General features: G+C 44.5%; 1 protein-coding gene across 2 annotated transcripts in view; it reads right to left on the bottom strand.

Moving 5' to 3' along the window:
• Positions 1 to 23,677, bottom strand: part of LOC311099231 (rho-associated protein kinase 1-like) — a 68,120-nt gene that overhangs the window by 3,770 nt on the left and 40,673 nt on the right. For both annotated transcript variants that reach the window (XM_084139916.1, XM_084139915.1), the window contains exons 11-30: positions 19,683 to 19,752; positions 19,347 to 19,435; positions 19,100 to 19,148; positions 18,809 to 18,944; positions 17,735 to 17,826; positions 16,609 to 16,855; positions 15,597 to 15,703; positions 15,092 to 15,242; positions 14,082 to 14,242; positions 13,574 to 13,758; positions 12,733 to 12,802; positions 12,543 to 12,646; positions 12,002 to 12,167; positions 11,691 to 11,784; positions 9,808 to 9,896; positions 9,331 to 9,522; positions 8,820 to 8,985; positions 5,655 to 5,725; positions 5,395 to 5,483; positions 5,122 to 5,200 (exon numbers count right to left, since the gene is read on the bottom strand). In XM_084139916.1, coding sequence (XP_083996042.1) covers positions 5,122 to 5,200; positions 5,395 to 5,483; positions 5,655 to 5,725; positions 8,820 to 8,985; positions 9,331 to 9,522; positions 9,808 to 9,896; positions 11,691 to 11,784; positions 12,002 to 12,167; positions 12,543 to 12,646; positions 12,733 to 12,802; positions 13,574 to 13,758; positions 14,082 to 14,242; positions 15,092 to 15,242; positions 15,597 to 15,703; positions 16,609 to 16,855; positions 17,735 to 17,826; positions 18,809 to 18,944; positions 19,100 to 19,148; positions 19,347 to 19,435; positions 19,683 to 19,752 — 2,407 coding nt within the window. The remainder of the gene's footprint in view (positions 1 to 5,121; positions 5,201 to 5,394; positions 5,484 to 5,654; positions 5,726 to 8,819; positions 8,986 to 9,330; positions 9,523 to 9,807; positions 9,897 to 11,690; positions 11,785 to 12,001; positions 12,168 to 12,542; positions 12,647 to 12,732; positions 12,803 to 13,573; positions 13,759 to 14,081; positions 14,243 to 15,091; positions 15,243 to 15,596; positions 15,704 to 16,608; positions 16,856 to 17,734; positions 17,827 to 18,808; positions 18,945 to 19,099; positions 19,149 to 19,346; positions 19,436 to 19,682; positions 19,753 to 23,677) is intronic.

Raw genomic sequence — 23,677 nt, 5'->3', positions numbered from 1 at the left:
AGTATTTGATCCCCTGCTGATTTTGTACATTTGCCCACTGACAAAGACATGATCAGTCTATAATTTTAATGGTAGGTTTATTTGAACAGTGAGAGACAGAATAACAAAAAAATCCAGAAAAACGCATGTAAAAAATGTAATATATTGATTTGCATTTTAATGAGGGAAATAAGTATTTGACCCCTCTGCAAAACATGACTTAGTACTTGGTGGCAAAACCCTTGTTGGCAATCACAGAGGTCAGACGTTTCTTGTAGTTGGCCACCAGGTTTGCACACATCTCTGGAGGGATTTTGTCCCACTCCTCTTTGCAGATCTTCTCCAAGTCATTAAGGTTTTGAGGCTGACGTTTGGCAACTCGAACCTTCAGCTCCCTCCACAGATTTTCTATGGGATTAAGGTCTGGAGACTGGCTATGCCACTCCAGGACCTTAATGTGCTTCTTCTTGAGCCACTACTTTGTTGCCTTGGCCGTGTGTTCTGGGTCATTGTCATGCTGGAATACCCATCCACGACCCATTTTCAATGCCCTGGCTGAGGGAAGGAGGTTCTCACACAATATTTGATGGTATATGGCCCCGTCCAATGTCCCTTTGATGCGGTGAAGTTGTCCTGTCCCCTTAGCAGAAAACCCCCCCCAAAGCATAATGTTTCCACCTCCATGTTTGACGGTGGGGATGGTGTTCTTGTGGTCATAGGCAGCATTCCTCCTCCTCCAAACACGGCGAGTTGAGTTGATGCCAAAGAGCTCGATTCTGGTCTCATCTGACCACAACACTTTCACCCAGTTCTCCTCTGAATCATTCAGATGTTCATTGGCAAACTTCAGATGGGCCTGTATATGTGCTTTCTTGAGCAGGGGGACCTTGCGAGCGCTGCAGGATTTCAGTCCTTCACGGCATAGTGTGTTACCAATTGTTTTCTTGGTGACTATGGTCACAGCTGCCTTGAGATCATTGACAAGATCCTCCCGTGTAGTTCTGGGCTGATTCCTCACCGTTCTCATGATCATTGCAACTCCACGAGGTGAGATCTTGCATGGAGCCCCAGGCCGAGGGAGATTGACAGTTATTTTGTGTTTCTTCCATTTGCCAATAATCGCACCAACTGTTGTAACCTTCTCACCAAGCTGCTTGGCGATGGTCTTGTAGCCCATTCCAGCCTTGTGTAGGTCTACAATCTTGTCCCTGACATCCTTGGAGAGCTCTTTGGTCTTGGCCATGGTGGAGAGTTTGGAATCTGATTGATTGAATGCTTCTGTGGACAGGTGTCTTTTATACAGGTAACAAGCTGAGATTAGGAGCACTCCCTTTAAGAGTGTGCTCCTAATCTCAGCTCGTTACCTGTATAAAAGACACCTGGGAGCCAGAAATCTTTCTGATTGAGAGGGGGTCAAATACTTATTTCCCTCATTAAAATGCAAATCAATTTAAAAAAAATTTGACATGTGTTTTTCTGGATTCTTTTGTTGTTATTCTGTCTCTCACTGTTCAAATAAACCTACCATTAAAATTATAGACTGATCATTTCTTTGTCAGTGGGCAAACGTACAAAATCAGCAGGGGATCAAATACTTTTTTCCCCTCACTGTATATACAGGGGGTACCGGTACCAAGTCAATGTACAGGGGTACAGGTTAGTCGAGGTAATTAAAGTAATATGTACGTGTAGGTAGGGGTAAAGTGACTATGCATAGATAATAAACAGTGAGTAGCAGCGTAAAAAATAAAGGGGGGGGGGGGGGGGGGTCAATGCTAATAGTCTGGGTAGCCATTTAATTAGCTGTTCAGCAGTCTTATGGCTTGGGGTTAGAAACTGTTAAGAAGTATTTTGGACCTAGACTTGGCACTCCGGTATCCCTTGCCGTGCGGTAGCAGAGATAACAGTCTATGACTAGGGTGCCTGGTATAGAGGTCCTGGATGGCAGGAAGCTTGGCCCCAGTGATGTACTGGGCCATACGCGCTACCCTCTGTAGCGCCTTGTGGTCAGAGGCCGAGCAGTTGCCATACCAGACGATGACGAAACCAGTCAGGATGCTCTTGATGGTGCAGCTGTATAACTTTTTGAGGATCCATGCCAAATCTTTTCAGTCTCCTGAGGGGGAATAGGCGTTGTCGTGCCCTCTTCACGTCTGTCTTGGTGTGTTTGGACCATGATAGTTTGTTGGTGATGTGGACACCAAGGAACTTGAAGCTCTCATCCTGCTCCACTACAGCCCTGTCGATGAGAATGGGGGCGTGCTCTGCCCCCCTTTTCCTGTAGTCCACGATCATCTCCTTTGTCTTGATCACGTTGAGGGAGAGGTTGTTGTCCTGGCACCACACTGCCAAGTCTCTGACCTCCTCCCTATAGGTGGTCTCATTGTTGTCGGTGATCAGGCCTACCACCGTTGTGTCGTCGGCAAACTTAATGGTGTTGGAGTCGTGCTTGGCCACGTAGTCATGAGTGAACAGGGTGTACAGGAAGGGACTAAGCACGGACCCCTGATGGGCCCCCGTGTTGAGGATCAGCATGGCAGATGTGTTGTTGCCTACCCTTACCACCTGGGGGCGGCGCGTCAGGGAGTCCAGGTTCCAGTTGCAGAGGATGGTGTTTAGTCCCAGGGTCCTTAGCTTAGTATTGAGCACAATGGTGTTGAATGCTGAGCTGGGACAGGTTGAAAATGTCAGTGAAGACACTTGCCAGTTGGTCCGCGCATGCGCACAGTACACATCCTGGTAATCCATCTGGCCCTGCGGCCTTGTGAATGTTGACCTGTTTAAAAGGTCTTACTCACATCAGCTAGGGAGAGCGTGAACACACAGTCATCTGGAACAGCTGGTGCTCTCATACATGTTTCAGTGTTGCTTGCCTCGAAGCGCGCATAGAAGTCATTTAGCTCGTCTGGTAAGTTTGTGTCACTGGGCAGCTCGCAGCTAGGCTTCCCATTGTAGTCCGTAATAGTTTGCAAGCCCTGCCACTTCTGACGAGCGTCGGCGCCGGTGTAGTAGGATTCAATCTTAGTCCTGTATTGACACTTTGCCTGTTTCATGGTTCGTCGGAGGGCATAGCGGGATTTCTTATAAGCATCCGGGTTAGAGTGCCGCTCCATGAAAGCGGCAGCTCTACCCTTTAGCTCAGAGTGGATGTTGCCTGTAATCCATTGCTTCTGGTTGGGGTATGTACGTACGGTCACTGTGGGGACGACATCATCGATGCACTTACTGATGAAGCCTGTGACTGATGTGGTATACTCCTCAATGCCATCGGATGAATCCCTGAACATATTCCAGTCTGTGCTAGCAAAACAGTCCTGTAGCTTAGCATCTGAGTCATCTGACCACTTCCGTATTGAGCAAGTCACTGGTACTTCCTGCTTTAGTTTTTGCTTGTAAGCAGGAATTATGGACAGATTTGCCAATTGGAGGGCGAGGGAGAGCTTTGTACGCATCTCTGTGTGTGGAGTAAGGGTGGTCTAGTTTTTTTTCCTCTGGTTGCACGTGACAGGCTGGTAGAAATGAGGTAAAACGGATTTAAGTTTCCCTGCACTAGGAGTGCCGCCTCTGGATGAGCATTTTCTTGTTTGCTTATGGCCTTATACAGCTCGTTGAATGCGGTCTTAGTGCCAGCACCAGTTTGTGGTGGTAAATAGACAGCTACGAAAAATATAGATACAAACTCTTGGTAAATAGTAGGGGTGTAACGATCCATCTACTACATCGATGTATCGATTTATATTCCTATGATACAACTACATCGATCTGTGCTCGGCGAGTTGGCCTTTTGGACAACATATATCAATCTAACATCGTTTTAAAATGTAATAAATCGATTGTATCGATACTAGGAAATAACCCATTGGATTTAAGCACGTCAGACTTTATATGGATGTTTTTTCTTAGCACTTTTAATGATAAAGGCTTTAAACATTACTCGATTCAGTCTGCCTATCCGTGACGTCATCGCCCCGCGCCAGCAGCAGCGCAAAGGCGCAAAGACAACAAAACATAGCATGGCGGACGACAGAGGAGAAGCCGACGAGCGAGAAATTATCAAGCCACCATTGCGGTCCTTACAAGAAACAGGAATCTAGGAAACTTCACCTGCACTGTCCAGTATCCAGGTATTTATTTCAGTCACACTGGTTGAATTTTTGGCTAAAAGGTTACTGAATCGATTTCAAGTCACTGAATCGTTTCGGATCGTATCGTTCTAAATGAACCAATATCGTCCTTCAATCGTATCGACAACCACGAATCGTGATACAAATCGAATCGTTGTTAAAACGAATCGTTACACCCCTAGTAAATAGTGTAGTCTACAGCTGATAATGAGATATCTACCTCAGGCGAGCAAAACTTCAAGACCTCCTTAATATTAGATTTAGCACACCAGCTGTTATTGACAAATAGACACAGACCACCACTCCTCGTCTTACCGGAGGTAGCGGTTCTGTCTTGCCGATGCACGGAAAACCCAGTCAACTGTATATTATCCATGTTGTCGTTCAGCCACGACTCAGTGAAACATAAGATATTACAGTTTTTAATGTCCCGTTGGTAGGATAGTCTCAAACTGAGCTCATCCAATTTATTCTCCAATGATTGCACGTTGGTCAATATGACAGATGGTAGAGGCGGGTTACCCACTCGCCGACTAATTCTTACAAGGCACCCGGACCTGCGTCCCCTGTATCGGCGTCTCTTCTTCATGTGAATGACAGGGATTTGGGCCTGGTCTGGTATCAGCAGTAAATCCTTCGTGTCCGACTCGTTAAAGAAAAGGATTGTATACTACTGAAACGCACATTGAAAAGTTGAATAGCTCATTGAAAGTCTCTCTGGGGGGAAAAAGGAGTCTGCTTAATGACTAATTGTGCATGTAGAATAGAGTCCACTCAAGACAGCTGTCAAAATCTAAAATGGGATTGTAATCATTCTTTTGAGAATGGGCAAGTAAGGCGACTAAAGAACAAAAAAAGACTGAGCTGATTCATCTGATTGGTTTAGGTCAGAAGGCCTCTGGGTCATTCTAACACGACCGCGTTGCCATGAACCATCAGTGCAGACGGCCGTTGTGCTATCCGACGTAAGACAATGGGTTATAAAGTTGATTGGTCAGGTCAGAAGGTTCCTTCCTACCTGGAATATCCTGGGGATCTCCTCGGTCTCTGCTCGGTACACATCACCCTGGGTGACTGGACGCACGTGGAACAGTTTGCTGCACACAACAAGCAATGACTGATGATTGGGTACCAGAATACACCGTCTCAGACAAACTGTTACATGATCTATTTTATGATTAAGCAATAATTATCACAAAAACTGCTAAGACTGATATTTTGTCCCCAAAACAAATTGCTAGTGTAAAGTGAATGAAAATTAAATCCAAACTCATAAAACAAGCATACTTACTCGATATCTAGTACCATGGAGGGGTTGGACTGTTCTTTGTCCTGTTCATCATTGTAGAACAGAATCTTCTTACTGCTCACCACCACATACTGAGGAAAAATAGAATCAATAAATAATGTTAGGAAGAATCGTGTTGGCCCAAAGGAGTAGGCACTAGGCAGCACCATCAGCACAACCCACATTGTGCCATTCAATATGAATTCATGTGTTGCATGTCAGTTAATGTCAGTAAATTGATGAAAAGCTTCCAGGTGACATACCTGCTTCTTCCAGCCATATCGTTTGATATTAGGTTTATTAGGAATGGACAGCCACCCTTCCAGTCTGGATTCTACATAGACACACAAGATTGACACAAATGAAAACCAAGCCTGTGGGTAACGCTGTCCCCAAAACGCCATGCAGTGATCAAATTCAAACTTAACTGGGGGAAGAACAGAAAAGTGACAAGGCTGGGCCATACTAACTTAGTAGTTTCAAGTTCAACTAACTGAGCATCTCTATGCCCAGGTTACACTTTAAAATAACTGTAGTTTATGTGACAGACAGGAGTTAAATATCCCATGCTGCTACTTCAAGCTCAGTAGTTTTAGATCCCATGCATACAGGGATATACAGAAAGTCTGAGTGTTTGGAAATCACTAAAGCATGTAATATCCATGTTATTTATCCAGCAAGTTAGATATCATGGAGTAGCTTCAACTCCATGATCAAGAGGTTAGATAGATGTGTTGTAAAATAATGTTCTATTCAGTCAATGGCTGACAGATAATGGACGTTCTATCCATATAATTATAATCACTAGCCAATTTTCATTTAAATGGTTCTGTCCAACATGGAGCTTCTGATGCCTCAGTCTCCCGTCACAAAGAGGACAGAGCCTGTAGCCTATATAATTGAAGATACACTATATATACAAAAGTATGTGGACACCCGTTCAAATTAGTGGATTTGGCTATTTCAGCTACACCCGTTGCTGACAGGTTTATAACAAACACACAGCCATGCAATCTCCATAGACAAACATTGGCAGTAGAATGGCCTTACTGAAGAGCTCAGTGACTTTCAATGTGGCACCGTCATAGGATACCACCTTACCAACAAGTCAGTTCGTCAAATTTCTGCCCTGCTAGAGCAGGTCAACTGTAAGTGCTATTTTTGTGAAGTGGAAACATGAAGTGGTAGGCCACACATGCTCACAGAACGGGACCGCCGAGTGCTGAAGCGCGTATCGCGTAAAAATCGTCTGTCCTCGGTTGCAACACTCACTACTGAGTTCCAAACTGCCTCTGGAAGCACAAACGTCAGCACAAGAACTGTTCATCGGGAGCTTCATGAAATGGGTTTCCATGGCCGAGCAGCCTATGATCACCATGCGCAATGCCAAGCGATGGCTGGAGTGGTGTAAAGCTCGCCGCCATTGGACTCTGAGCCATGGAAACGTCCGACGGACGAATCTGGGTTTGGCTGATGCAAGGAGAACGCTACCTGCCCCAATGCATAGTGCCAACTGTAAAGTTTGGTGGAGGAGGAATAAAGGTCTGGGGCTGTTTTTCATGGTTCGGGCTAGGTCCCTTAGTTCCATTTTAACGCTACAGCATACAATGACATTCTAGACGATTCTGTGCTTCCAACTTTGTGGCAACAGTTTGGGGAAGGCCCTTTCCTGTTTCAGCATGACAATGCCCCTGTGCACAAAGCGAGGTCCATACAGAAATGGTTTGTCGAGATCAGTGTGGAATAACTTGACTAGCCTGCACAGAGCCCTGACCTCAACCCAATCGAACACCTTTGGGATGAATTGGAACGCTGACTGCGAGCCACGCCTAATCACCCAACATCAGTGCCCAACCTCACTAATGCTCTTGTGGCTGAATGGAAGCAAGTCCTCGCAGCAATGTTCCAACATCTAGTGGAAATCCTTCCCAGAAGAGTGGAGGCTGTTATAGCAGCAAAGGGGGGACCAACTCCATATTAATGCCCATGATCTTGGAATGAGATGTTCGACGAGCAGGTGTCCACATACCTTTGGTCATGTAGTGTACCTATCCATTATGTTAAAGTGTTACCAACTCAATCTAAAGAGCATGCTTTGGCACAACAACAAGCTACAAAAGAAGAGTGAACTGATCAAAAGCTTCACTTGAAGTGTGTGAGATTTCGTTGGTTCTGAAAAGGCATTGCTCCTGTTCTGAGGTGATCATACCAACACAACATAACGTAAAACGGTGAGTGTTTGTTTGTAGAACAAGGGACAGGGAACCAAAAGGAACAGTTTGGTTCATGGTCTCCAGACATGTTTTGAAAGGTGCTCAGAGTGATGGGTTAAACCATTGTTGTTTTTGTCTAGTGTTACAGTAGCTAACCTCTCATGTAGTCACTTTACTTTAGGAGTCATTCAGATTGCATGATAGCTTGTCCTGCTACAAAATAAATGTACAGCTGACAACAAATGAAACTGATTACCTACAGAAGGCTAATTGATATGGTACAGTCATCATTTGTTCTGAAATAATGTTAGATGAAGTTCTATACTGTAATTGGTTAATTTCCCCCTACAAATGGCTTATGTGAATGATGATTCATGGTTAGTAAATGAAAATGCCTCCAGCCTGGTACAACTTGGTTAAAAGACCCCAAAAAGTGTCTTTAACTGTTCCTTCTGTCAGTCAGAATGGCCTTTCAAAAGTGTTGGTGAGAGCATACAAGCGGGATACCCTTTTCACCACAACAAGAGAGAAAACGAAAACACAAGACAAAAGACAGTAGCACAGGCCAGGCACAATGAGGGTCCCCCGACTCAGAGTTACTCACAGAAAGAAAATAATAGAAGACACAAAGGTAAGGAGGAGAGCAAGGAGAACCAACTGGACATGGGGAATAAGAGATGAGAGAGGACTTTAACCATTGACACATTCAGGAATTCAATGTACAGCAAACATCGTTGGCAGACACTTGAACCAGGTGGGTTGAGAAAGATGCTAATAAGCATTCTTCTATACTTACTTTCCTGCTTCACAGCCATACTGTCAGAACTCAAACACTCAATTATATATTCATTATATATTTAATTGTATTGTAAATTGTATTTTAAAGTTAAAATATTAGTCCAAATGAGGACTAAAAGAGATCCTAATCAAATAAAATTATTTGGAATGGCTAGAATTGAATGATTATATTTAAAATCTTGATTGACCATTAAAGCTAGCCTGATGGACCAAACATCTAGTTAAGTGATCCAAAATCCTGCTCCTGGATAGCCGTCATCCTGTAGATTTGTCCCAGCTTAATACCATTACACCTTCAACACCTTCATTAGCTGAGTCGTGTGTGTGTGGCTTGTCAGGAGCAGGATTGAGCATCTTTGGCCTAGCCGGTCCTTTGACACAGCCACCTTTAGTTAGTTGACCCCACAGTGACCTTACCGGCGATGTTGCTGTCCGTCTCGTCCGTCTGCAGGCTGATGACGCTGGAGTTGTCCATGCGCAGCTGCAGGTCGTTGAGCTTCTCCCTCAGCTGCTCGATGTCACTCTCCTTGCTGTCCAGCTGCATCTGCAGCTCGTTGCGGTACGTGCACTCCTCCGACAGTTGCTGTTGTAGAAGAGAGAGGCAAGCAGAATACGCAGTGATGAATATGCAGTTAATTCAGGGAAGATCAGAAGCACTGCACCTTCAAGTGGGGATGTAGTGCTTCCTTTCACTATTGAGTTTAGCTCTGTTCTAAATTAGGAATTTATTTTACTAAATCCAACTTGAAGGTGCAGTGACTGTCTTACCTTTCTGTCTTACCTAAAAGAAAGTTCGCTTTTGTTGGTTTGATTTGAAAGAATACTATTAATTAAAAGGTTAAAAGGATCATCGTTAGATGATTTTGAGACCAATTAGACCCTACTGTCAAATTGACAGAGACTGAGTGTTTAATGCATTATTACTGACCGCCTGCATCTCGCTGAGCTCCTTCTGGTACTTGATGGCCATGTGGTTGAACTTTTCCTGCTCCTGGTTGAGCTCCAGCTGCAGCTTGCGGTTCTCCTTCTCCTTCTTCCTCAGGTCGGTCGTGCTGCCCTTCTTCTTGGTGTCAAGCTTCATGTCCTTCCTGTTCATGATCTCTGCCAGCTTGTTCACCGCCTGGAGGGATCAAATGGGGCAATCGGTTGAGGTAAGGTTGACGTTCAGGTTTAACAAAATGGTGCAACCGGTCGAGGTAAGGTTGAGGTTTATCTTTAACAAAACTGGGCAACCGGTTGAGGTAGGGTTGAGGTTTAACAAAGTAGGGCAACGGGTTGAGGTTTAAAAACGTTGAATGGAAGAACTATGGGGTTGTGTTCGAGGTGTAAATATGAGGTCAAAGGAGCTCAGAACTATTGGTGTAATGTTCAGTAAAGTAAACAGTCAAAGGTTGAAGTGTCTTACCTGAGTCTTGAGCGTGCGCTCTGTGCTGAGAACCTTCTCGTAGTTGGCCTTGATTGTGTTTGTAATCTCCTCTTTCTGGGAGTCATACTCTGCAGAGGAGAAGGGGACAGACAGTGTGAGGAAACCAGACAGTCTTACACGGATCCAACTGACAGAGGGGACCATATACAGTTGAAGTCGGAAGTTTACATACAGTTAGGTTGGAGTCATTAAAACATGTTTTTCAACCCCTCCACAAATTTCTTGTTAACAAACAATAGTTTTGGCAAGTCGGTTAGGACATTACTTTGTGCATGACAAAAGTAATTTGTCCAACAATTGTTTACAGACAGATTATTTCACTTATAATTTCACTGTATCACAATTCCAGTGGGTCAGAAGTTTACATACACTAAATTGACTGTGCCTTTAAACAGCTTGGAAAATTCCAGAAAATGATGTCATGGCTTTAGAAGCTTCTGATAGGCTAATTGACATCATTTACCTGTGGGTGTATTTCAAGGCCTACCTTCAAACTCAGTGCCTCTTTGCTTGACAGCATGGGGAAATCAAAAGAAATCAGCCAAGACCTCAGAATTCTTTTTTGTAGTTTCCACAAGTCTGGTTCATCCTTGGGAGCAATTACCAAACGCCTGAAGGTACCATGTTCATCTGTACAAACAATAGTACGCGAGTATAAACACCATGGGACCACGCGGCCGTCATACCGCTCAGGAAGGAGACGCGTTCTGTCTCCTAGAAATGAACGTACTTTGGTGCGAAAAGTGCAAATCAATCCCAGAACAGCAGCAAATGACCTTGTGAAGATGCTGGAGGAAACCGGTACAAAAGTATCTATATCCACAGTAAAACGACTCCTATATCGACATAACCTGAAAGGCAGCTCAGCAAGGAAGAAGCCACTGCTCCAAAACCGCCATAAAAAAGACAGACTACGGTTTGCAACTGCACATGGGGACAAAGATCGTACTTTTTGGAGAAATGTCCTCTGGTCTGATGAAACAAAAATACTGTTTTGGCCATAATGACCATTGTTATGTTTGGCGGAAAAAGAGGGTGGCTTGCAAGCCAAAGAACACCATCCCAATCGTGAAGCACGGGGGTGGCAGCATCATGCTGTGGGGGTGCTTTGCTGCAGGAGGGACTGGTGCACTTCACAAAATAGATGGCATCATGCAGAAGGAAAATTATGTGGATATATTGAAGCAACATCTCAAGACATCAGTCAGGAAGTTAAAGCTTGGTTGCAAATGGGTCTTCCAAATGGACAATGACCCCAAGCATACTTCCAAAGTTGTGGCAAAATGGCTTAAGGACAACAAAGTCAAGGTATTGAGTGGCCATCACAAAACCCTGACCTCAATCCTATAGAAATTTGTGGGCAGAACTGAAAAAGCGTGTGCGAGCAAGGAGGCCTACAAACCTGACTCAGTTACACCAGCTCTGTCAGGAGGAATGGGCCAAAATTCACCCAACTTATTGTGGGAAGCTTGTGGAAGGCTACCCAAAACGTTTGACCCAAGTTAAACAATTTAAAGGCAATGCTACCAAATACTAATTGAGTGTATGTAAACTTCTGACCCACTGGAAATGTGATGAAAGAAATAAAAGCTGAAATAAATAAATCTCTCTACTATTATTCTGACATTTCACATTCTTAAAATAAAGTGGTGATCCTAACTGACCTAAGACAGGGAATTCTTACTAGGATTAAATGTCAGGAATTGTGAAAAACTGAGTTTAAATGTATTTGGCTAAGATGTAAACTTCAGACTTCAACTGTAAGTGCCTATGAAGACATTAACCATAGGCCTAGATTATAACAGAATAAGCATAGAATATAATAATTAGACCAAGTTATGAAAATGGTGTCTTGACATTACCTTCCACCTGAGTGCGAAGCTTGTGGTCCAGCTCAGCCTTCTCCTTGCTGAGGTTCTCCACATCTTTGGTCAGGGTTTTGTTGGATTCCTCAAGCTGGGGAAGACAAGAGGAGAGACATTCAGGTTTAAATGTAGGTGTACAGCTGCCTGAGACACACACAAAACAATGTAATTATTAAATAGGACAATATTGGAAGTATACTAAGCTGTTGTTTCCTCTGTGCCCACATTCCTGGATAGATTTATTTTCCCTGACTTTGAAGATTTTACAATGCAGGAGAGGAGTGTGTATTGAGGCAAGCAGTACTGACCCGTGCGATGGTGGAATCCTTCTCGGAGCCCTCCTGCTTGTGTCTGGCCATGGCCTTCTTGTTCTCCTGGCGCAGCTCAAAGTACTGCTCCTCCTGGAGAGCCCTGGCCAGCTGCTCCGACTCTGCCTTGGTCACCGTCAGATCCAGCTGGGCTGACAGGGAGTCCCTGGGAGGAAGGGAGGGAGGACAGACACACATGGTTTAAAATCAGATTCACAATCGCTCTGTGTGGTGATTTGAAAGTAGGCTGGTCGAGAAAAGCTGCACCCCATATTCTGACCACAGCGTATGATTACAATACTGATTCTTGCTATATTGACAAAGGCCTGATATTACATTACACCTACATTTGAGATATTTAGAAGATGCTCTTATCCAGAGCAACTTACAGGAGCAATTGGGGTTAAGTGCCTTGTTCAAGGGCAGAGACATATTTTTCACCTGGTCGGCTAGGGAATTCGAACCAGCGACATTTCGGTTACTTGCCCAACGTTCTTAACCGCTAGGCTACCTGCCGCACATTTCCATTTTGTCATGTTACCTTTCGCTGTGCAGCTCATGCACCTTCTTGTGAACTTCCTGGACCTGCCGGTTCCTCTCCTCGATCTCTTCCTTCAGTTCCTTCACCTGAGTTTTATAAAGCGTCTGGAGGTAGAGACAGGAGATATGGCGTCAGTCAGTTAGCCACTGAGCAGGGTTATAGGACAGTGAGGTAAATGGACCCTACTCACTGAGAAATACTGTTCGGCCTCAAGCTGGTCCTGAAGTTCCCTCATCTGTCCCTCGTTGCCCCTGTATTGCCTGGAAGACGGGCACACAAACCATATGGTTAACATATTGCATATGTGAGCTAAAGAAACATTTCAAAACAACCAAAAAAGACCGCGTTCAAGGGGAAACTCAGACTCTGGTAAAATCCTCAAAAAGCCTTTCAGATTTCAGATACAAAACCTTAGTGTATAGATTATTAACTTCATTACACCATACAGTATGTCCCAGGGTTGTATGTAGCCCGGGAATACCACCACCCCTCCACCACTCCCTGCAAAGCTCCATAGGCAGAAAGCTACAGTAAGCAGACGGATTAACAGTCCAGTCATTCTAATGGGAGGAGCTCGACTCTGGCTAATCCTTAACCCTGTGGTGTAAACATTGTCACTGGGGAGCTTTGCCACAGTCAACGTCTAAGCTGAAATAAGAGCATTTTTACTGGAATAACGACCAATTGTAGGGCCATTTAACATAGACTCCCAAAGCAGTATTAGCTAGCTGCAGGAAGGAACGTAAAACTACAGACTATTACAGATTTTCAGAATAGAGTTTAGCTAATGGAGTTAGAGAAGTGTGTCTGGAAGGTATTGCATTCATTTGGAAGGGAGATACACGCATTGAGATGATGCTCAATGTAGCCTGTCGAGGATCGAGCTAGAAGTTACCCACAGAGCTAGGAAAACCCCTATCCCAACCTTAACCATTAGGTTATATCTGACCCTTGTACCAGTGACTAGGGGTAAACTACCTAATCCCCTGTGTGGGGTGTGACAACGTGACTAGTTTGGAGGGTATTCTCACTTGGTGAGCTGTGCGAGCTGGAACTCAAGCGAGCGTTTGCTCTCTAGTGCCGTGTTGATCTCCTGCTTCAGCTGCTTCTCCGAGCCCTTCAGCCGGTCCGCCTCCTGGGAGCGGCTCTTCAGCTCGTTCTGGGCCAGCAGCCTCTTACTGGACTCCTGCTCCAGATGCATCCGCAGATCCTTCACCTGCAGGGGAGAACCAGGGATGTTAGGACAAGAGAGAACCACAGTATGTCCTAACTACACTGGGGTTATACCAGACTTGTTCTCGGGAAATCAACAGCTTTTTCTGGAGGGCCGAATCCTAACTTGAGATCTGCACGTTGAAAACTTTATTTCTTGCGAAAGCCTCATTAGTATCGACTAATGATTAACGTGAATGTTTGTGTAGAGGGGGGTAGTTGTATGATATCCAGAAAAGTGGTTAAATGTTTTTAGGGCCAGTGCCCATGGACCTCCACCCCAGACAAGGTGAGTCGATGTTGGTGTTGAGTGGTGCTGGTGCTCACCTCGTCCTCCAGCCTCTCCTTCTGCTTCATCAGCTGCTCCATCTTCTGCACCGACTGCTTGAGATCAAACTCCAGCATGGAGCACTGCTTCTCCACCTCCACCACCCTGCTCTCCGCTCGCATCCGTGCCCCGCTCTCCTCAGACACCTTGTGCTGCACCGCTTGAGGGAGAGGAGGAGGGAAGGAGATGTCACTCAGTTGCAACTATCCATCATTCAATGGAAGAACCTCACTGACAGATTGAATAGGACATTTGTGCTCAGTTATTTGAAATGACCCACCATCCTCACGGGCAAAACATTTTAGTACACCCCCTCTTGGCGTATGCCATGTTCATATGAGTGAGAGTGACTAACAAAATCAATGGGGGCCCCCTGGAGGTCAGGGCCCCTGGGCACATGTACTGCATGCCCAGAGGGTAATTTGGTGATGATTACTACAAGGTTTAGATAGCTGGCTAAACTACTTTACCTAGCAATATAAAAAATATTAGCTGATATGGGCTAATTGAGTGACTTTCAGTGAAAACTGATGATACACTACCACATTTCTAAATTGCACCTTGTCTATTCTACTATTCTAACTCAACAGTACGGGGTCTGGGCCCCCTAGCAACCACAGGGCCCTAAGCACAGCGCGTAGTCTGTGTATAGGCAAAGGCGGCACTAGACATGTCTGGAAGACAAGTAAATGTTGCTTCAAACAGTGCTGGTCTTGAATTATTTCTGATGTTTTTGGAAGGTGGTATTGGGTCCAGCTTTTAATATGTAGGGAGTTAAAGTCTGAACATGTCACATGGAGGGGAGCGCAGTCCACTCCCTGAATTCCTCTCCATCCATCCAGTGCCTCCCTGGGTATGAGTGGTGCAGGGGAGAGAGAGGGGGGAGAGGGATAGAGAGGCAGAGAGAGGGATAGAGAGGCAGAGAGCAGACAGAGAACAAGGGAGAGAAAGAGACAGAGACAGACTGTAGTGGTGGCTAGGGTGTGTTCTAACATGGGCCCAGATATACCATGCATGGCGGCTGACTTGGCTTCCTCAATGGACTCGTATTTGTCAGTGAGCTGGGCCCGCGTCACCCTGTGTTCTGTGTGCTCCTGGTCCAGACGCTGCTGCAGTGTCTTTAGCTTGTAGTTCAGGTCGATCTCCAGGTTGTTCTTATCCTGTTGATAGAAAGTGTAGAATTACATATAGAATCCCTAGAATGGACATTGGCATCCTGGCAGCATGTGTAAAAATGACAAGGAAAACATTAATTCTGCTGATCTCTATGGTAGAGAGGCTCTTAAGCCTGGGAGTAAGGGGACTAAAATACCAGTTAGATATACATGTGGTTATCGCAACAAAGAAGATGTGTTGATATAGAGTACAACTGTATTGTCTTTGATACTTCCATTTGGACCACTACTGACAATAGGTGGACGTCACTAGTAACTAGACATCAATGACAGGGTTTGTGTTAGCCTTATAAAGCACAGTATGTGAGTGACATGAGGAGAGACTTGGAGGGCACAAACCTTCTCCAGGTTGTTGCTCCTCTCCTGGGCCTGCTTGCGTTCCACCTCCACTTTGGACAGGCTGAGCTTCAAGTTCTTGTTGTCCTGTTGAAGACCCATCATCCGCGCTACAGACACACAGAGAGAGAAACCGAGAGTCACCTTCAAAACAGTGGTTTGTGCATCTTAAAAATAGTGGTTTGTGTAACGTGCTAAACCCATGTTGACAACACCATAATGCATAGCTTTCCGATTTGGAAAACTATATTTGTGGACTAAGGAAACTGGACAGTAAAGTATTATTTTTATTAAATATGGATGACTGTAGACTTCAAATTCAGTCTGAATTTAGAGCAATATTATTTCAACACAATCCATCAGATAAATTCATCCCCAAGCCTCTTCAAAGCACTTCTCTCCAGATAAAACATGACTGTTTGGCAGATAAGTCTGATGTGAGTGCTGTGGGCATTGGCAGTGCCTGGGCACGTCTAATGTGATGAACGAGAATGGTTAGAACTGGAGCTAAGATTCCCCAGCTGTCTCTTAAATAGTTGAGAAGAGAGGGAGAGACAAATCAATTCAGATCATTTGAAGTTAGTTGAACGTGGCAAGACTGAAAAACAGTTAAGTAAGAGTGACTGAGGAATTACTGTAAAGCAAACTAAAATGGCGTAGGCAATCATGTTCATCCATTCTAGTTCTAACACATGCCCAAGTGAACGCAGGGTTGCGGTCAGACCTCGTATTTACTCAAACACTGAGTCATGTCCAAGTCATATTTACTCATAGAACAATGAGCACAGTCTTTGGGTGTGAGCCACTGAGTGCGTCCCAATTCTCCACACTTTTTCTTGTCTGGTGCACTTGTGCACCCCCCTACATGGATTTAAAAGACCATGCTCACATGAGTGCTTAGCTATGTATTTTTTTGTTGTATAGACCCCAGGAAGAGTAGCTGTCAGCTAATGGGGAGCTGAATAAAGATTAAAGAGTGGAGAATTGAAATGTAGCCAGGAACGTGTTCTGGTACCTTGCAGCTCGTGGATCTCCTCTGATCCCTGGCTGTAGCTCCTCCTCTCAGAGTCCAGGGTGCTCTGCAGCTGCAGCAGCTCTTTCTCCAGCTGGGCCCTCCCTCCGTCGGCCGAGCGGCTCTTCTCCTGCAGCTCACTGGTCAGCCCCTCCAACTGGGTCACGGACTTGGCCATCTCCGTGTGGCTCTTCCTCAGCCGCGCTGCCGTGTCGGACTCCACCCTCAGCAGGTCATTGGCCTCCTCCAGCTGTCAGTCAAGGAAACAACCATTGGGAAAGCTCACAGTCAATATTACCTCCTGACACAGATGATCTGCTCAGTTGCTGCAGAATGTTTGATTCTGAGACGGTTGTTGGGGTTTTTAACCACTATGTGGGTGGACGTCTAATGTTACTATAGAATCATATCCATCCATGCACTTCCAGTAATACTTAATAGGCAAAGACTAGTGTTGCTGTCTGAAAGGTCTATACTAGTCTGGTATGAGGCACTGATTCCTCTGTGTCCTTCACTTGCGCATATGAAAATAAAAGGGGCTTCAATTTGCTGATAAACTTCAATGCATGTAATGTAACAAAGCCATAGGGTGATCACAAAGGGTCAGATATTGTTAATCCTTGTCATGGTTAAGGTTCAAATTTAGGGTGGAGTAATCTGATCCTAGATCTGTGGTTATAACCTGGCCTGCTCTCTCCTTGAACTGTCTCACACATCCAAACACATTCCTCAAAACAAACCCCTTCCCTGCACAGTCCATACCTTTGACCCACATTCTGACCCTCAAACGAGACCTCAAACCTAGAATGACCCCCTATGCTGTGTGGATGGCAATTGATGAGAGCAGTGTGTGTGTATACACATTTTCCTACCTTATCAGGACCACAATGTCCTGACAAGTCGTCAGAATGTCCTGACAAGGTAGGAAAACAATAACATTTTTGAAAAGTCAGGATTTGTTCAAACACTATTTTAGGCTTACGGGTTAGATTTAGGGTTAGTGTTAGGGTTAGGTTTAGGGGTTAGGTTAAGGATAATAGGATTTTGAATGGGAATATATTTTCTCTCTCCAAAAAGTCCAGAGAATTGACCAAAACAAAGCTGTGTGAGTGTACGAGAGATACTGTACCTGCTTCTGCAGTTGTAGGATCTTGTCATTCGAGGCCTGAGAGTTTTGGCAGATTTTCCTCATGGCCTCAAGCTGCTCTTTCAGAGTGGACACTGAGAAGAAACAGAGTAAGGATGAGAGTTAAATGAAAGATCAAGTCATCTTTATCACACACGTCTCCCTTTCAAAACATGACACTAAACTAACTGTATCCAGAAACATGTTTTTTTGTGCATGGGAGTTGCTCATGTGTTGCATTTAAAGTGCTCTGTTTATGTGCATGTTGGTATCCGATCTGGTAGTTTAAGGAGTTAATACGTGTGAATCCACTTAGTTCACAGCGATCCTCTGGTCCCAGTTAACGGGAGCGTCTCAGAGGGTGAGTGTCTGGGTTAAGACTGCTAGTTAGCACTGTAGGGGGAGTCAGACTAGCAGACAACTAGACTAGCAGGTCAAGCTGCACTTGTATCGGTCAGAGTGAGTACTAGTAATCCAGTTGGGACAAACATCTGTTAGGGCTAGATCCAATAACATCTGGGCCCGTTTTCATAAAGCATTTCAGAGTAGGAGTACAAATACAGGATCAGCTTTTTCTTCAAGATCATAGTAACATTACATGGACAGGGAGGATCAGTAATCGTACTCTGAGTGAGATGCTTTATGAATACAGGGAGGAAAGATGCTACTGCAGTAGTGCAAGATCTCATTATAGATTATACTGTAGTAGCACTAACCCTGTACAAATCCTGTCACTTAGTGTACAAAACATTAGGAACACCTGCTCTTTCTATGACAGAATGACCAGGTGAATTCAGGTGAAAGCTATGAGCCCTTATTGAGGTCACCTGTTAAATCCACTTCAAAATCAGTGTAGATTAACGGGAGGAGACGGGTTAAAGAAGGATTTTTAAGCCTCGAGACAACTGAGACATGGATTGTGTATGTGTGCCTTTCCGAGGGTGGAATGGGCAAGTGTTTATAATCAGTGTTATAAACACTTGTTATAGACATGTGTATAGACAGAGGTTTGGACTAAAACAGTGGGAGATTGGAGAGATTGAGTTAAAGAGAAGGATAAAAACAAACAATCCTTACCCTCGTTCTCCAAGTTGCGTCTCTTCTCTGCCTCCTGGTCGGCTTTTCTTTGGTACTCGGTGACTCTGTGCTGGATCATCATCTTGTCTTTCTCCAGGAGGGACATACTGGCCTCCACACCCTTCCTCACGTTGGCCTGGGAGGAGGGGAGGGTGGCACAGGAGTTAGTACTCAATGTACAGAGCATTTAGGCCCTATATCATGTCTTGTTTGCTGCACTTTTGTAGATTACCGTACATCGTGATTATGCATTTGCCCTGGTATGTTTCAGAACACTAGACATTCACTCACCTCCTCGTCCAGCTCTTTCATGATCTTGTCGAGCTTTGTGTTCATCGTCCTAAAGAAGGAGCAAAGATTAGCACTTTAACTTGCTTTGCTTGATCTTTTAAAATGGGAACTGCTCCAAAACAGGTGCATTGTTCATTAAAATACACTTTTTACGAGCATGTATTTGTTTTGCTTGAAATCTGATTTGTTGATTATTGATCTGACTTATTGGTTAATTGAAGTTGATTGACGGGTGATTGATTGCTACCTGCACTTCTGCTCCATCTCGTCCTTTAGCTGCATCTCACTGTGTAGCTGCTCCTCCAGCTGGTAGATCCTCTTCTGCAGGTTCTCCAGCTGAACACAGACAATGTGTATGACAACACCATAGACAGACACTGTAGAATACATTACACTTTGCAACACAATACATTTGTAATCAGTTTGGCATTGCAGAGTGTAACATGCTCAAGTAGAATAAACCGACACTAGTGTCCATTACGCATTGGAACGTGACATAAAAACCTGAAGAGAATTTAGCATCGCAGAAAGTAGCTACTCCAGATGCAACAGACTTGTTTTCATCTCTATAAGTAGTACTCACATGGCTCTTATCCTCCTTGGTGGAGCTGCTGCGTTTGTCAACACTCTTGGTGCTGGTGCTCCGGGAAAACCTGGGGGATAGACCACAACAACTTGATCAACATTTTGTGTTACAAAGTAGGGTTCAAATGGATTTAATTGTATTTTTCTTTGTCAACGATTTACACAAAATACTTTAATGTCAAAGTGGCAGATTTCTTTTACATTTGTAACCCCCTGAGTCAATACATGTTAGAATCAACTTGGAAAGAGATTACAGCTGTGAGTCTTTCTGGGTAAGTCTCTAAGAGCTTTGCACACCTAGATTGTACAATATTTGCATATTATTCCTAAATAATATTCTTCAAGTAAGTATTTGATCTCCTGCTGATTTTGTACGTTTGCCCACTGACAAAAAAATGATCAGTCTATAATTTTAATGGTAGGTTTATTTGAACAGTGAGAGACAGAATAACAACAAAAAAATCCAGAAAAGCGCATGTCAAAAATGTTATAAATTGATTTGCATTTTAATAAGGGAAATAAGTATTTGACCCCCTCTCAATCAGAAAGATTTCTGCCTCCAATGTGTCTTTTATACAGGTAACGAGCTGAGATTAGGAGCACATTCTTAAAGGGAGTGCTCCTAATCTCAGCTTGTTACCTGTATAAAAGACACCTGTCCACAGAAGCAATCAATCAATCAGATTCCAAACTATCCACCATGGCCAAGACCAAAGAGCTCTCCAAGGATGTCAGGGACAAGATTGTAGACCTACACAAGGCTGGAATGGGCTACAAGACCATCGCCAAGCAGCTTGGTGAGAAGGTGACAACAGTTGGTGCGATTATTCGCAAATGGAAGAAACACAAAAGAACTGTCAATCTCCCTCGGCCTGGGGCTCCATACAAGATCTCACCTCATGGAGTTGCAATGATCATGAGAACGGTGAGGAATCAGCCCAGAACTACACGGGAGGATCTTGTCAATGATCTCAAGGCAGCTGGGACCATACTCACCAAGAAAACAATTGGTAACACACTACGCCGTGAAGGACTGAAATCCTGCAGTGCCCGCAAGGTCCCCCTGCTCAAGAAAGCACATATACATGCCTGTCTGAAGTTTGCCAATGAACATCTGAATGATTCAGAGGAGAACTGGGTGAAAGTGTTGTGGTCAGATGAGACCAAAATCGAGCTCTTTGGCATCAACTCAACTCGCCGTGTTTGGAGGAGGAGGAATGCTGCCTATGACCCCAAGAACACCATCCCCACCGTCAAACATGGAGGTGGAAACATTATGCTTTGGGGGTGTTTTTTTGCTAAGGGGACAGGACAACTTCACCGCTTCAAAGGGACGATGGACGGGCCATGTACCGTCAAATCTTGGGTGAGAACCTCCTTCCCTCAGCCAGGACATTGAAAATGGGTCGTGGATGGGTATTCCAGCATGACAATGACCCAAAACACACGGCCAAGGCAACAAAGGAGTGGCTCAAGAAGAAGCACATTAAGGTCCTGGAGTGGCATAGCCAGAAAATCTGTGGAGGGAGCTGAATGTTCGAGTTGCCAAATGTCAGCCTCGAAACCTTAATGATTTGGAGAAGATCTGCAAAGAGGAGTGGGAAAAAATCCCTCCTGAGATGTGTGCAAACCTGGTGGTCAACTACAAGAAACGTCTGACCTCTGTGATTGCCAACAAGGGTTTTGCCACCAAGTACTAAGTCATGTTTTGCAGAGGGGTCAAATACTTATTTCCCTCATTAAAATGCAAATCAATTCATAACATTTTTGACATGCGTTTTTCTGGATTTTGTTGTTGTTATTCTGTCTCTGTGTTCAAATAAACCTACCATTAAAATTATAGACTGATCATTTCTTTGTCAGTGGGCAAACGTACAAAATCAGCAGGGGATCAAATACTTTTTTCCCTCACTGTATGTACATGTGGGTAGAGTTATTAAAGTGACTATGCATAGATAATAAACAGAGAGTAGCAGCAGCGTAAAAGAGGGGTGGGGGGGCAATGCAAATAGTCTGGGTAGCCATTTGATTAGATGTTCAAGAGTCTTATGGCTTGGGGGTAGAAGCTGTTTAGAAGCCTCTTGGACCTAGACTTTGCGCTCCGGTACCGCTTGCCGTGCGGTAGCAGAGAGAACAGTCTATAACTAGGGTGGCTGGAGTCTTTGACCATTTTTAGGGCCTTCCTCTGACACCGCCTGGTATAGAGGTCCTGGATGGCAGGAAGCTTGGCCCCAGTGATGTACTGGGCCGTACGCACTACCCTCTGTAGTGCCTTGCGGTCGGAGGCCGAGCAGTTGCCATACCAGGCAGTGATGCAACCAGTCAGGATGCTCTCGACAGTGCAGCTGTAGAACCTTTTGAGGATCTGAGGACCCATGCCAAATCTTTTCAGTCTCCTGAGGGGGAATAGGCGTTGTCGTGCCCTTTTCACGACTCTCTTGGTGTGCTTGGACCATGTTCGTTTGTTGGTGATGTGGACATCAAGGAACTTAAGCTCTCAACCTGCTCCACTACAGCCCCATCGATGAGAATGGGGGCGTGCTCGGTCCTCTTCTTTTTCCTGTAGTCCACAATCATCTCCTTTGTCTTGATTACGTTGTGGGAGAGGTTGTTGTCCTGGCACCACACGGCCAGGTCTCTGACCTCCTCCCTATAGGCTGTCTCGTCATTGTCGGTGATCAGGCCTACCACTGTTGTGTCATCGGCAAACTTAAATGATGGTGTTGGAGTCGTGACTGGCCATGCGGTCATGAGTGAACAGGGAGTACAGGAGGGTGGTACTCAGTGATGTGTTGTGTTGGTTTTGCCCCAAACATAACGGTTTGTTTTCAGGACAAAGTTAATTTCTTTGCCATTTTTTGCAGTTTTACTTACGTGCCTTATCGCAAACAGGATGCGTGTTTTGGGATATTTTTATTCTGTACAGGCTTCCTTTTCACTCTGTCATTTAGTATTGTGAAGTAACTACAATGCTGTTGATCCATCCTCAGTTTTCTCCTATCACAGCCATTCAACTCTAACTGTTTTAAAGTCACCATTGATTGGCCTCATGGTGAAATCCCTGAGAGGTTTCCTTCCTCTCCGGCAACGGAGTTAGGAGGACGTCTGCATCTTTGTAGTGACTGGGTGTATTGATACACCATCTAAAGTGTAATTAATAACTTTACCCTGCTCAAAGGGAGATTTACCAATCTACAAATAGGTGCCCTTCTTTGCGAGGCATTGGAAAAACCTCCCTGGCCTTTGTGATTGAATCTGTGTTTGAAATTCACTGCTCGACTGAGGGACCTTACAGATAATTGTATCTGTGGGATACAGAGATGAGGTAGTCATTCAAAAATCATGTTAAACACTCTTATTACACACAGAGTGAATCCTGAACTTATTTAGGCTTGTCATAACAAAGTGGTCAAACACTTATTGACTCAAGACATTTCAGCTTTTCATTTTTAATAAAAACATCATTCCTCTTTGACATTATGGGGTATTGTGTGTAGGCCAGTGACACAATCTCAATTTAATCCATTTTAAATTCAGGCTGTAACAAAACAAAATGTGGAGAAACTCCAGGGGTGTGAATACTTTCTGAAGGCACCGTAGTCAGAGACAACACTAGGACCACACTTCCCTGACCTGACCAAACAGTGAACACATCCCACTGGGTCAAACATGTTGTGGTTGTTATCTAGGTCAGATTACCCTCCAGTATGAGACATTCATATGTGCATGTCTAACAAGCTCAGGGTGTAATTAGCTATGTAGTTCTACAGGTTGCATTAGATTTATGTGGCGGTATAAAAAACGGCAGTACTGACAGTTCTGATGAATCTAGCAGGTTAAGCTAGAAAGTGTTGACTAGTAGTTGACAGAATAACTGATGATTGCGCCAGCCGGTGCACCCTGACTATTTTGACTGTGGTAAATCAGGCCTGACTACAGTATGATGACCATGGTTAAGGCCTTGAGTTTCTCCTGAGCTGACCAGGAAAAGCC

The sequence above is a fragment of the Coregonus lavaretus genome, assembly GCF_964263955.1.
Source record: "Coregonus lavaretus genome assembly, chromosome: 23".
NCBI lineage: Eukaryota > Metazoa > Chordata > Actinopteri > Salmoniformes > Salmonidae > Coregonus > Coregonus lavaretus.
The sequence above is the reverse complement of the archived record's forward strand: the minus strand, read 5'-3'. Positions and strand labels throughout refer to the sequence as shown.